A 15,322-nucleotide genomic window follows, 5' to 3' on the forward strand; every position below is an offset into this window, starting at 1 on the left:
AGATGAGCCTGAGTGTTTCTCCAGGGTCATTTGCACTGCTCCTCATACGTGATGTTTCCCTCTGGTTTATCTCATTCACACAATTATTCTCTCACCCTCGTGGATCCTGCTAAATCATCCACAGGAACACACACCCCAACAAAATGATGTGCACAAGTACACACACACACGCGCGCACGCACGCACACACACACGCACACACACACACACAAACGCACGCACGCACACACACACACACACACACACACACACACACACACACACACACACACACACACACACACCTCATTGGTGTGATAGACAGCTCATTTCTCATCCAAATGTTCCTTCCTGCTCTTCCTGGCTCTCATCAGGGCTGAAAATGTTCATCATAAAAAGAGGAGCTGACAGAAAAAGTCTGGGAACCACTGCTGTGCTGTATATGTAATATAATCTAATGCAATGTAATGCATTGCAATGTGACACACAAGCCACAAAGGTGTTGGTGTCTCTGTGTGTGTGTGTGTGTGTGTGTGTGTGTGTGTGTGTGTGTGTGTGTGTGTGTGTGTGTGTGTGTGTGTGTGAAATGTGAGTTTCTAATTCTAAACCTTGACTCACACACAACACCTACAAAAAACAAAAAAGGGGTGTTATGTGTGTGTGTGTGTGTGTGTGTGTGTGTGTGTGTGTGCGTGCGTGCGTGTGTGTGTGTGTGTGTGTATTTATGTGTACTTGTGGGAAAGGGTGTTAAAGTGTGTGCAAGTGTGACAATTAGAGACATGTCTCTGTGTTGACAGCATCACGCGAGCTCTCCGGGTGAGAGACAATCAGAGACATGTCTCTGTGTTGGCAGCATCATGTGAGCTCTCTGGGCGAGAGACAATCAGAGAAATGTCTCTGTGTTGGCAGCATCATGTGAGCTCTCCGGATGAGAGACAATCAGAGACATGTCTCTGTGTTGGCAGCATCATGCGAGCTCTCTGGGTGAGAGACAATCAGAGACATGTCTCTATGTTGGCAGCATCATGTGAGCTCTCCGGGTGAGAGACAATCAGAGACATGTCTCTGTGTTGGCAGCATCACGCGAGCTCTCTGGGTGAGAGACAATCAGAAACATGTCTCTGTGTTGGCAGCATCATGTGAGCTCTCCGGGTGAGAGACAATCAGAGACATGTCTCTGTGTTGGCAGCATCATGTGAGCTCTCTGGGCGAGAGACAATCACAGACATGTCTCTGTGTTGGCAGCATCATGTGAGCTCTCCGGGTGAGAGACAATCAGAGACATGTCTCTGTGTTGGCAGCATCATGTGAGCTCTCCGGGTGAGAGACAATCAGAGACATGTCTCTGTGTTGGCAGCATCATGTGAGTTCTCTGGGTGAGAGACAATCACAGACATGTCTCTGTGTTGGCAGCATCATGTGAGCTCTCCGGGTGAGAGACAATCAGAGACATGTCTCTGTGTTGGCAGCATCATGTGAGCTCTCTGGGTGAGAGACAATCACAGACATGTCTCTGTGTTGGCAGCATCATGTGAGCTCTCCAGGTGAGAGACAATCAGAGACATGTCTCTGTGTTGGCAGCATCACGTGAGCTCTCTGGGTGAGAGACAATCACAGACATGTCTCTGTGTTGGCAGCATCATGTGAGCTCTCTGGGTGAGAGACAATCAGAGACATGTCTCTGTGTTGGCAGCATCATGTGAGCTCTCTGGGCGAGAGACAATCAGAGACATGTCTCTGTGTTGGCAGCATCATGTGAGCTCTCTGGGTGAGAGACAATCAGAGACATGTCTCTGTGTTGGCAGCATCATGTGAGCTCTCCGGGCGAGAGACATAGTTTTAGTTTCGACGGCCAAGCCCTACAATCCTCTTAAGACGGCTTTGTTTCGCTCGCTCGCTGTCTGCTGGGAGCTGTTTGCTGTAATCCCAAATCCCCAAATCCCATTATTAATCCCAGTGCCTCCATTATCTACATGTCCCTTCTTTTCATTTCTCCACAATGTTTTTATTGACATTTTAACACCATGAAATACAGAAATACAGCCATTCATCAAATACAACATCAAATTACTGCATTAACAAAAAAGACCCTGCCATGCTGCATTTTGGAAACTTGCAGTGGGACGTGTGTGTGTGCACGCCCGAGTGTGTGTGTGTGCGTGCCCGAGTGTGTGTGTATGTGTGTGTGCCCGAGTGTGTGTGTGTGTGTGTGTGTATGTGTGTGTATGTGTGTGTATGTGTGTGTGTGTGCGTGCCCGAGTGTGTTTGTGTGTGTGCGTGCCCGCGCGTGCCTGTATGTGTGTGTGTGTGTCTGTGTGTGGCCGTACGTGGTCGCAGCTATTATTCTCTCCTCATTTGCTCCCTTTTTTCTTTTCTCCCCATCGCCTCTTCTCCTGTCCTCCTCCCACTCCTCTTCTCCTGTCCTCCTCCCACTCCTCTTCTCCTGTCCTCCTCCCACTCCTCTTCTCCTGTCCTCCTCCCACTCCTCTTCTCCTGTCCTCCTCCCACTCCTCTTCTCCTGTCCTCCTCCCACTCCTCTCCTCCTATCCTCCTCCCACTCCTCTTCTCCTGTCCCCCTCCCACTCCTCTTCTCCTGTGCTCCTCCCACTCCTCTCCTCCTGTCCTCCTCCCACTCCTCTTCTCCTGTCCCCCTCCCACTCCTCTTCTCCTGTCCTCCTCCCACTCCTCTTCTCCTGTCCCCCTCCCACTCCTCTTCTCCTCCTCCTGTCCCGTACTTGTCTTCTCTTCCTCATGTCATCTCCTTCTTTTTCTCTCAGCTCCTCTCCTCCTCCTCCTCGTCCTCTCTCTCTCTCTCTTCTCTGTAACAGTAGATGTTACAGGGTTCAGGTACTGTCGCAGCATCAAACATGTGACAGTCATACATGTGTGTGTGTGTGTGTGTGTGTGTGTGTGTGTGTGTGTGTGTGTGGTTTGACAGGTGTAGCTGTGTTGCCTCCCGTCTCATCCTCTGTCTCTCTTCCTCTCCCTGTTATCTCCTCCTCTGACATTTAACATCGACAGATTCCACATCTCGTCCTCTTTCTCTCTCTCTGTTATCCGTCTGACATTTCACCAAGACACATCTCCCACAGTCCCATCCAGCCTGTGTTTGGCCCACGTCCGCACATGGCATTGAGAATACAGCAGGAACAAAACAACCTGTCTGTCTGACGGCTTCCATAAAGAAAGCGGTGAGCTGAAATCTCTGCTCGAGCGGAGGTTGCCTCGTACTGCGGTATGGCGCCCCCTTGTGGAAACAACAGTCGCTGCTCCACCCCCTCTGCCGATCTGCGGCGAGCCGTAGACTAGCACCATGGTTCCTCCGAAACATGCGCAGTTGCCAGCCGCTTCTTTTCACCTGACAGTGGGTAGCTTCACCGGCCGGAACGTAGCATGTGGGGGGATCACGCTATTCCCACCAGTTCCCTTCCGCCCCGAAACAGGCGCCCCGACCGACCAGAAGAGGCGCTAGTGCAGCGACCAGGACACATACCCTCAATCCACCTTCCCACCCGCAGACACAGCCAACATGGACGCCTGACCAAGCCGCCTCTAGCGGCCAAATATATGTTGCCTTCTAACCATTTGAAAGATGTTTTTGTGAACCTCCATCTTTGGTCTGGGTGAGTGTGTGTGTGTGTGTGTGTGTGTGTGTGTGTGTGTGTGTGTGTGTGTGTGTGTGTGTGTGTGTGTGTGTGTGTGTGTGTGTGTGTGTGTGTGTAATCCAGGGATTATGTTTCACTTGCTTCCAGCCAGTCATTCTGCTCTGATCTGCTGTGTCCAGCCAGCCAGACTCAAATCCTGCCCTTTCCCTCTCTGCTTTTAATTAAAATAAGAAGAAGAGCAAATGGAACTTCTACAAGACAGCGAGACAGCTACATACTCTTAACTTAAAGGGACAGCTCACCCTAAAATCCAAAATACATATTTTTCCTCTCACCTGTAGTGCTATTTATCCATCTATATCGTTTTGTGTTAGTTGCCTGAGTACGGGAGATATCGGCCGCAGAGTTTCTGCCTTCTCTCCAACACAATGGAACTGGATGGCACTCGGCTTGTGGTGCTCAAAGCACCAAAAAAATACATTTGAAAAACTCAACAGCAATGTCTCTTTCCAGAAATCATGACCCGGTTACTCAAGATAATCCACAGACCTTGTTGTGATGTCATGTAGGAACAATTTTCTTTTGTAGGAACTAGCTAGCAGCTAGCGGGTGTAGTTCGGTCAAAAGAAAATAGTTCCTCCTTGAAACTGCTCATAACGAGGTCTGTGGATTATCTTGAGTCATGACATCTGGAAAGAGACATTTCTGTTGAGTTTTTCAAATGTATTTTTTTGGCGCTTCGAGCACCACAAGCCGAGTGCCATCCAGTTCCATTGTATTGGAGAGAAGGCAGAAACTCTGCGGCCGATATCTCCAAAACTGAGGCAACTAACACAAAACGATATAGATGGATAAATATCACAGCAGGTGAGAGGGAATATATGTATTTTGGATTTTAGGGTGAGCTGTTCTTTAACAGCGACACAGCTACATACTCTTAACTTAACTGATGCTTTGTGCCACTGTACGGGGAGAGGTCTGTGATGAGACGTGATGTTGGGATGCTCACACACACGTTGAGCGTGCGAGTAGATTTGAATCCTACACAGAGTTACAGTTGAGACAGCGAGGGGGGAAAACGCTTCCTTGTTTCATTTAATTGGTTGCAGAGCGTCCGTCACACACCCACCTTTAAAGATCTCCGCCTGAAGACACAGAGAATCAGTGTGAATTATACAGTTTAAACAGGGCCACCATGTCTGCTCTCATGCCAGAAACACCAAAGGACTTCTTCTTCTTATCATAATTTGTAGTTGAAAGCGCTCATCTGCAGTATGGTGTCCCTGCTGAAACGCTGTCGCCCAACTGTTGGCCTTGATTACGTAGGGATTTATGCAACTGAAGAGACTTTCTTTCCCGTCGGCTTTTGAAAGCAGGACTGGCAAGACGTGACAGCGAACATGATCGGGGTTTTTTCCCATCACGTTTTTTTCCCATCTAGTCGGGATGTTGTAAAAGCGCTGTTTCTATTTATAAAGCTAGGAGATCTGTCATCAAGCGTCTTTGAGTTCACGCATCTCTGAGTCCTTGAAAGCGCTCTATAAGTCCCATGTACAGTATTATTATTATTATCTGTGTTTTCAGTTTGAAGAATGTTGGAAAGTGTCAGTTCTTAACAGTAGAAAGGCAGGCTGTTAAACGCTGCCAGACCTGCCAAGCATCACACACTACTACAGCCTTATGAACTGAATCTTCATACACTTAAATAGGTATAAGTGGAAAATGTCTGCGCTCTTTCTGTGAAGTCAAAATACGAATGGAAGGAAGATCAACAATCCGCCGACTATAAACTAAAGGTACAATAAATCAATAAAAAGAGGCCAACTGTTGCAAACAACGTCAACATTTTTATACGAGTCACTTCACAGTGATCTCCAGAGGTTTAGGTGAGCAAATCTCACACAAACGTCGGATGATCTTCAAAAGCTTGTCCATATTATCGTCTGCCTCGTCAATTTCCTATCTTAAACCCATTAGTGGAATGGTGCAGAACGTTAAAAGAAGCCAAAAAAGATCAACTCCAACTCTGAGGCCTAGTCCATACGTCCATACATACACGGGTATTTTTAAAATGCTTTTTTTCTCCTCCATTTAAAAATAATAATAAAATCCTGTCAACACCCTCCATGAGAATACAAAAAAAGATGAATAACATCTGCTGCGTTCACGCTGTGAAGCAGTCTCCACTCAAAAGCCATTATTTCCTATGTCAGGCGATGAATTCTTGGTCACGCAAAAGAGTGGAAAATAGTTCAACCTGAATGGATCAGATCCACACTCACTTCTCACAAGAGGACAAGTCAGCACGGCTTTGGTTGCCTGGCAACAAACTGAGCGCTTTGCTTCGTTTCTGTCACTTTTTTCCCCCAAAAACGAGCAGATCACCGATTTCAAGCAGAAGAGTAAAGTAAGAGAAATAAAGCAAGGCTGACTTATAAACATGTAAGTAAATCGAACAATACTGACGACATGTAAAGTAGTAGGCTCGTCGGTTCCTAACACACACTCAACACACACTAGAAATGACTGCCTTGTGGTTGTACAGTATGCCTCTGCCAACAAGCCTAGTTTGAAGAAATTGCCTCAAGCCGTTAATGAGATATCACATTATCGAGCATGGAATGGACGACGGACGTGAGGTCCCAGTGACCTTGAACTTTGACCTTTGACCACCAAAATCAGTTCATCCTTGTGTCCGAGTGGATGTTTGAGCCAAATGTGAAGAAACGACCGGAAGGCGTTAACGAGCAATGCTGTCTGACAGATGTCAATATCTGTTTCCTTACTGTATACCCATAATAACCCTTGTGTTTTGTATCCTATAGTTGGTTCAGATTATGTTCTCACTCTGAACGAAGCACCTCACAGTTCTCCTGGAAGAGGACTGAGATGCATTTGCAGCTGTCTAATTGGCGTTATTTGGTGCCAGTGTAGTTTGAATGGCATCTCAATCATCTGGCTAAACAGACCAAACTGAAGGACACAGTTCAAATAAAGCACTGTGAACATGCTTGGTGTGAACGCACCTTTATTAACCTCACACTCTACAGCTGGAGATGATGTGAAGGAGGGACGTCACCTCTCATTCCAATATTTTGGGGCTTTTGTGTTTGTTTGTTTGTTTGTTTGTTTTAACCTCCCTGTGCTGTTTGCCATCACTTCCTTACTTTTAATTAACTGTATACCTGAAAATCTCCACTAGATGTTTTAGATAAATGTTCAGGTTATAAAAACAGCTGTAATATACTTTAACACAGTCTGGGGATCCAAAATATTTCCCTCTAGAATGATAAAAAATACAACTTCATCTTACGGTAATTAATCTTCGTTTCCAGCAGCAACACACCAGTGAGAAGCAACATGCATTACTGTAAATGAGGAAAAATCAATGTAATAAGACCTGGGAGTAAAATTAACAGCGAGGCAGTTTTATGGGGATATTACAACAATGGCTGTCTTCATATAAAAAGAAGAAGAAGCGTCCTTTAATAGCACCGGGCAGATGGTTTGTTTTGATGTGTTCATTTCCTGCACATTTTTAATCACCAGCCAGCATCATTTGAGACAGGAGAGTTTGCCCCAAGACTACACACTCATTCACTCACACACACATACTCACACACACATACTCACACACACACACACACACACACACACATACACACACTCACGCACGCACACATACTCACACACACACACACACACACACACACACGCACACACACACACACACACACACACACACACAGACACACACACTCACTCACACACACACACACATACTCACACACATGCACACATACATACACACACACACGCACACACATACACACAGACACACACGCACGCAAATGCACACAGCACCCGCGGCGCTTTGCCTTCATTTCTTCACAGTCTCAAAAGCATATGCTTTGGTGTTATGCTACTCTTTTAATTTCCCTTATTCCCTCTTTCTGTTCCCTCCTCTCCATCTCTCCATCTCTTAAAATGGCATAAAAGTACAAGCGCACTCCTCATTCACCATAAGTGCAGGGAAGACGTCCACTTGAGCTGTTTTGTTGGTTTTACCTGAATAGAGACACTGCATGAAATAGGGCACGCCCATCACGGGGGAAAAGCTCTCCATTCACTGCCATACACCAGCATTGTTTTCCTTCAATTAAACATAGCTAAAAGCTGTTGTGTGTTGGGGCTGCGCAGACAACAAATGTAAAAAAAATCGCCAATTAATGTTGTTTTTTGTACTCCCGAGCAAAACAAGGAAGCCATTGAGAATTGGCGAGAAAAAAAATGTGGATCTAGCTGTCAAGGAAGTAAGTTGGAGTGCTCATCTTCCGTATATATGATCTTTGTCTGCAACATGTGACATAGGAGAACGCCAGGATTGGGGGGGGGGGGGGGGGGGGTTTGTTTTCCCCCGTTTTGGGCGTGGTTTCTGAATGATGACGCGCTCTGCAGTGTCTCTATTACCTGAGATCCATAATCTCCCAGGACCTAAAGTGAGAGGCCAACATAGGCACCGTCAGCAAGAAGGCTCAGCGGAGGTTGTACTTCCTACGCCAGCTCAGGAAGTACAAACTGCCCCAGGAGCTGCTGGTACACTTCTACACTGCCATCATCCAGTCTGTCCTCTGCAACTCCATCTCTGTCTGCCACCAACCAGGACAGTCAGGCACAGACTGCAACGGACAGTCTGTATCTGTATCTGTGCCAACCTGCCCTGAGTGCCCTCCTCCATCCAAGACTTGCACTCCTCCAGAGTCGAGAAAAGGGCAGGAAAGATCATCCCTGACCCCTCTCACCCTGAACATGATCTGTTTGAACTCCTCGCCTCCGGCAGGCGCTACAGAGCACTGTACGCCAAAAACCACCAGACACAAAAACAATTTCTACCCAGAGGGCATCACTCTGATGAACACTTAAACCAGAAAATGTATTTCATGTCCATTGTGCTAGTGGCATTATCTTCCTCTAACCTTAAATCATTTGAAATATATCCAAGCAAACTGAATCTCCGACTGAAAAACTGTTACTTTAATTGATTCTGTATTACCGTTTGTTACTATGCTTTTATTTGCACATCCTCCCCGCCCAGTTTAGATGGATAAGGATCTTGGCATGGTGGAAACCACTATCAAACGCTCGACCAGAAACTTAAGAATCAACTTTGATTCCAATATCAATTTTGAAACTCAAGTACACGAGGTTATTGGGTCATGTTTTTACCAGCCAAGAAATGTTTCTCCAGTGGGAGTGTGAGCTGTGAGCACGTGCTCAAACACCCACCGGCTCATAGAGAAGTGTTGTATGGAGCAGGAAAGACCAGCCAAGATCAAGTCACTGAGGAATAAACCCACACTACGCCATCGTCAATAATATACTCAGCTGTCTTTTCTCTCTCTTTTATTATCTTTCTTGTTTGGGGTTTTGATTCCTTGTGTTTTCTTCAAAGATTGGGAGATGTTTATGTCTGTGGAGCACACAGGGGACGATGTGGGTGATAATCACAAGGCATACCGCTGTTGTTAAACTGCTGACACTGAATTAGCTATCGACTATCAACCCACTCCATTGATTTGACTGAGCTACACACTCACGTCTGAGTCAAATATTCCTCTTCTTTTAAATTCTCCATTACTGTGATCACATTGATCTGACTGATTACCAACAAGCATTGGGTCTTAATGATGCCAAACAAAATTCAATCCTGAAACTAGAGACAAATATAAATGAATGAATAAATGAATGGATGAATGAATGAATGCATAAATAAATAAACAAACAAACAAACAAACAAACATAACCAGATTGTTGTTTGTATAGAAAGCCAAAGTGGAACATCACTTCCTGCTTCAGCAGGAGGTCCCTGAAGATCATCAAAGACACAAACCATCCCCACAACAGCCTGTTCTCCCTGCTACCCTCAGGGAGGAGATACAGGGTTCCAAAAACACGCACAAATCGCTTGAGGAACAGTTTCTTCCCGCAGGCCACGAGACTCCTTAATATGCACAAAATAGTGCAGTAGTCGTACCGTACCGTACTGCAGCTGCTACTATTACGGATGCCTAACGTTTAATTGTAAATTTAAGTGTATGTTTAATAAGGTGCCTAACGTTTAATTGTAAATTTAAGTGTATGTTTAATAAGGTACATGCTATTTGCACATGTATGTATAAAACGTCGAATTTGGAATGTCTGAACACGTCTAACGTATGCACATGACATGTGCACCTATGTGCAATGAATATGCCACTGTCGTATAAGCCACCGACTTGTCTTATTGCTTATTGATGCCTATTTCTTATTGCCTTATTGCTGTCTTATTGCTTATTGATGCCTATTTCTTATTGCCTATTACTTATTGCTTGTTGCCTATTTGTACTATGTCGTAAACGGAGTCCACTGCACAATAATTTCACACGTGGTACTTGTACCATGGAGTGACAATAAAAATCTTGAATCTTGAATCTTGAATCTTGAGCACTGTACCAGAGATTTTCATCCGCCATTTATTTTCCCATAGACATTTCCTAAAATGCTTATAAAAAGAGTTTTACTTGTTCAAACCAAATGGTACAGATATATTCAGAAACAGAAGAGATCGCATAACATTTTACTTGGACCAAAACGTAAAACAAAATGGGTTTAAAGAAATATTTTTTTATGTTGCTTTTTTAAGTTTTGGTCTGAATGAAATGTTCTATGGTCTCTCCCGATTCTAAATATAGCTGAAAAATTATAAGCATTTTACGAAATGTCTATGGTGGTGTGCGGAAATTCCTTTTATATTTGTAACTCTAGTTATTTTTCCAGCACCTTGGCGGAGACTTGGCTGGGTCGAGCGGTGGCCCTCCCTCAGACGAAATGTCTATGGGAAAATAAATGGCGGATGAAAATCTCTGGTACAGTGCTGAAGCAGGAAGTCACTTTGACTCTCTATTGGTTTACTGGCTTATGACTGAAGGTCAAAGACTAAACTTGCCATAAATCACTGGTTGCAACATGTAGCGGAGGGGAGAGAGCAGTTGAACAGGAAGAGCCAACAGACGAAAGCAGCTCTGACACAGAGAGGAGACCCAGAGGGGTTCATTGGCTTTCATAACGTTATAATGAGGCTTCCATTGCCAGGCTAACAGGGCAGCTAAAGTAGCCACGGTCCCACACAGGCGTCAGAAGAAAGACAAAGGTTAAAGCAATTCTCTCCAATTTAACCGCTGCGGCTGAGCTACAACATCAAAGAGCTGAGAGAGAGAGAGAGAGAGAGAGAGAGAGAGAGAGGGAGAGAGAGAGAGAGAGAGAGAGAGAGAGAGAGAGAGGGAGAGAGAGAGAGAGAGGGAGAGAGAGAGAGAGAGAGAGAGAGAGAGAAGCCGACCAATTAGAGATGATAAGGAATAGGCTGTAATGGTAAATGATGTCCTTACACTGCTTCAACTCCGTCTCCGATCTGGGCAAACACTCACACTCACACACACACGCACACGCACACGCACACGCACGCACACACACACACACACACACACACACACACACACACACACACACACACACACACACACAACACACACACACACACCAATCACAGCCCATTCTCACATCAAGGCAGTCCATATAAATATGGCTCCCTTCTACAATGAACCCTGCTCCACCAGTGCAGGCACACACATCACTGCTGCTGCTGCTGCTGCTGCTGCTGTGCCTCCACCACCTGCAGCCTCCACCTGTCCTCTCTCTACCGTGAGAGGAGTCTGGCGCCGCAGGTCTCCATAGTGGGATTGTGATGGGCGGCGCTTAGCAGCAGTGCCCTTGGAAAATAGTTTCAAACAATCCAACTTGCTGTTTTCAGCGTGTAGCAACGAGCTATAGTGTAGCTTTCTGCCGTTAGCTTGCTAGCTAGTTAGCGTTGTTGTTTTCACTGAGGCGGCAGGGCACTATTTACAGCGACCCACAGGGAGGAGGGAGCGGAAGCCGCTCTGATTGACATGGTCGGAGCCAATGACAGAGCTTGTAATAAGCCGGGAGCGGACATCCGGCAGCGACTGAAACAGTCGCTCCAATGGGAGAGCAGAGTACTACTTGGTCTACTGCCTTCCTACATTTGTGCCTTAATTGCACAGAGAAGTGCTGGTCCTCACTCCCTCCGTTCTCAAGATTACTTGTTGCTTTCTGTTCCATATGCTCGTACTGAATTGGGTAAAAAGGCTTTTGTCCACTCTGCACCTTTAGCATGGAATATGCTGCAGAATGATTGGAAACTAACAGGGTTAATTTCTTTGAACGCCTTTAAATCCAAATTGAGTGTACTTGTGGCCGATTCCACTACATGTGCTTGTTTTTCATGATCTACTTGAAAAGTCAATACGTTATGTTGTTTGTTTTATCTGTGAAATTTTTGTAACTGTAACTTTTGTACTTGCTGCTGCCTATCTTGGCCAGGTCTCCCTTGAAAAAGAGGTTCTTAATCTCAATGGGATTTTCCTGGTTAAATAAAGGTTAAATTAAAATAAAAAAAAAGAGTAGAGCAGGGGAGGGTTTATCCCAGTTATGGAGACCTGCGGCGCCAGACTCCTCAGACGGTAGGGAGGGAGGGGAGGCTGGCCAGCGAGACTAGATTCATACAGACTCTTAACTGGGGAAAACACTTACTTGACAATGTGTGTGTGCGTATGCATGTGTGTATGTGCGTGCACTATGTGTGTGTTGCATGTATAACAGTTTGTCAAGATCATCTTTCAGTCGAAGCAAACCAGGGGCATCATTTCAATAATGTGTGCAGCAACACGCCAGTGTGTCGATGTAAACAGTTTCAGAGTATTGCATCACTCTATTCATGTATTTATACATCTACATTCACTTATTGATTCTTTTGACAAGCTTGATAGCTAAACGAGAGATTGCTCACTTGGGTCATGTCAGGCTGGGTTTGTCTTAACTCCTTCTTGTTTCTTATTTTACGTCAAAAACATTACGATTGACACTTTCCTAATTACTGTACTGCTTTCTAGCTTTTCTTGAAATTCGGTAGATGCCCAAATCGCCACTAAACATTTGGTTTCCTCAGCAGACCACTGCAAATTATTTTTCTCCATGTTGTCGCTGCCTTCCTCTCCTTCCTGCTCGTCTTCACAGCCTAGAATAAGACTGATATAACACTGACACTGATGATAACTGGTTCCGCTGAGAACGAACTTTTCAGGTTCTGAACCAATAATTATTTCGGTCTGAATGCACCGGCCGGTTAAAATTTGGGTTCGGGAACCGGAACCGGCACGGAGCCCTGCCGGTGTGAAAGCCCTATTTAAGAACAGTCATTTGCAACACTATACCTCTCCATTACATCCATTCTATTGATGGATCACGGGGGTGCGAACCTGCGACCCTCGTGTTGGTAGGCAGGGAATCTACCGCGACACTACCTGGATGCCCAATAATCCTAGTTTTCCAGTGTCTTCTGATGGTTTAGAGTTTTTTTCCCCCTTCTACTCCTAAATGCACTCACCTGTAGCCATTCTCTACCAACACTCACCTGTAGCCATTCTCTACCAACACTCACCTGTAGCCATTCTCTACAAACACTCACCTGTAGCCATTCTCTACTAACACTCACCTGTAGCCATTCACTACTAACACTCACCTGTAGCCATTCTCTACCAACACTCACCTGTAGCCATTCTCTACCAACACTCACCTGTAGCCATTCTCTACCAACACTCACCTGTAGCCATTCACTACCAACACTCACCTGTAGCCATTCACTACCAACACTCACCTGTAGCCATTCTCTACCAACACTCACCTGTAGCCATTCACTACCAACACTCACCTGTAGCCATTCACTACCAACACTCACCTGTAGCCATTCACTACTAACACTCACCTGTAGCCATTCACTACCAACACTCACCTGTAGCCATTCACTACCAACACTCACCTGTAGCCATTCTCTACAAACACTCACCTGTAGCCATTCTGAGTGTCCACACACGCGCCGCCGTTGAAGCAGGGGTTGGCGTGATAGGCGGCGCAGGGCTGATGGGCGTGCTCTCGTCCCGGGCAGGAGCACACTGCGGTGGACTCCAGCGTCAGCGACACCAGGCTCATGGTCCCACAGTCCACTACGGTGGGGACGTCCCGCACGCTCAGGACACTGCTGCAGCCACTGGACCCGCTGCAGTCTGAGCCAGCGCACTCGTCCACCCCCACCTGGGACACGTTGACCTGCAGGAAGGACTGGAGCTGGAAGGAGAGAGAGAGAGAGATAAAGAGAGAGAGAGAGAGAGAGAGAGAGAGAGATGCATATTTGTATGTGCAGACTGACCCAGATATTGATCGTGAGGTTAGGTGTTTGGCCCAAAAACAAACTGCACAAATTCACCCTCGCACATAATGCTGTGCAAGACCGACGGTGAAAACCAAGTTATTTTTTTAGTTTGCACTATTTTTGTCGAGAATTTTTTTTTCTTTTCTCCCCTTTCCTTCACTTTGCCTCTTCCAAGCCATCATTGCAAATTCACTTCACTGTCTACAGTGAAGAAGGGAATTATGTGTGTGTGCACTTCACTGTCTACAGTGAAGAAGGGAATTCTGTGTGTGTGTGCACTTCACTGTCTACAGTAAAGAAGGGAATTCTGTGTGTGTGCACTTCACTGTCTACAGTAAAGAAGGGAATTCTGTGTGTGTGCACTTCACTGTCTACAGCAAAGAAGGGAATTCTGTGTGTGGGCACTTCACTGTCTACAGTGAAGAAGTTAATTCTGTGTGTGGGCACTTCACTGTCTACAGTGAAGAAGTTAATTCTGTGTGTGTGCACTTCACTGTCTACAGTGAAGAAGTTAATTCTGTGTGTGGGCACTTCACTGTCTACAGTGAAGAAGGGAATTCTGTGTGTGTGCACTTCACTGTCTACAGTAAAGAAGGGAATTCTGTGTGTGTGCACTTCACTGTCTACAGTGAAGAAGGGAATTCTGTGTGTGTGCACTTCACTGTCTACAGTAAAGAAGGGAATTCTGTGTGTGTGCACTTCACTGTCTACAGTAAAGAAGGGAATTCTGTGTGTGTGCACTTCACTGTCTACAGTGAAGAAGGGAATTCTGTGTGTGCACTTCACTGTCTACAGTGGAGTAGCAACGTTTGGCACTAGATGTCACCTGAAGTGGAGTAAATGCTGCACTTGCAGAATGAGAGAACCTATACATAATACAAATGTAACGCGGAATGCAAACCTTGCGCACAAATCAAACATTTGGCAGGTTGCTGGGATCGTAATACTCTTGTCAAAAATGGATTATTATCAGACTGAACTAACATCATGTAACACCTCAGCCGTTTTTCTGCACTATTTCCTGATAAAGTGGGCTAAATGGCGCCGAGGCAGAAAGGAAATTGTGACTCTTGAGGTTGAGTAGTTTGACAAAGCACTGGATAGGTACATTTAATGGAAATTTAGCGTGTGTGTGTGTGTGTGTGTGTGTTTGTGTGTGTGTGCGTGCGTGCGTGCGTGCGCGCACTATGGACACACACACGTGCGCGCATGCACACGCACGCGCATAAATGCATTGTGCACTTCATGCTAAATGGCACGGACTGATTGGCTCACGCTCAGTGTGACTGGATGACGCTCGCTAACCGTGCAGTTCACATCTCTTCCACTTCATCCACAAATAGGGAGAAACACCCAGCTGCAGCTGGCAGAACAGGGCGGGGCTACAGGTCGACTTCTAAACCAATGAAATCGTCTG

At 45.8% G+C, this 15,322-nt stretch overlaps 2 protein-coding genes across 2 annotated transcripts in view; both read right to left on the bottom strand.

Annotated features, from left to right (window-relative positions):
• LOC310799721 (E3 ubiquitin-protein ligase TRIM47-like) overlaps positions 1-15,322 on the bottom strand; it is a 495,544-nt gene that overhangs the window by 291,220 nt on the left and 189,002 nt on the right. The window lies entirely within an intron of this gene.
• Positions 1-15,322, bottom strand: part of LOC310799570 (neural-cadherin-like) — a gene marked incomplete at both ends in the record, with an annotated part of 319,707 nt that overhangs the window by 80,361 nt on the left and 224,024 nt on the right. Inside the window, one exon of the mRNA XM_083662160.1 lies at positions 13,543-13,820. Within this exon, the coding sequence (XP_083518286.1) occupies positions 13,543-13,820 (278 nt within the window). The remainder of the gene's footprint in view (positions 1-13,542; positions 13,821-15,322) is intronic.

This window comes from Poromitra crassiceps (assembly GCF_964638095.1).
Source record: "Poromitra crassiceps genome assembly, chromosome: 28".
Classification (NCBI taxonomy): Eukaryota; Metazoa; Chordata; class Actinopteri; order Beryciformes; family Melamphaidae; genus Poromitra; species Poromitra crassiceps.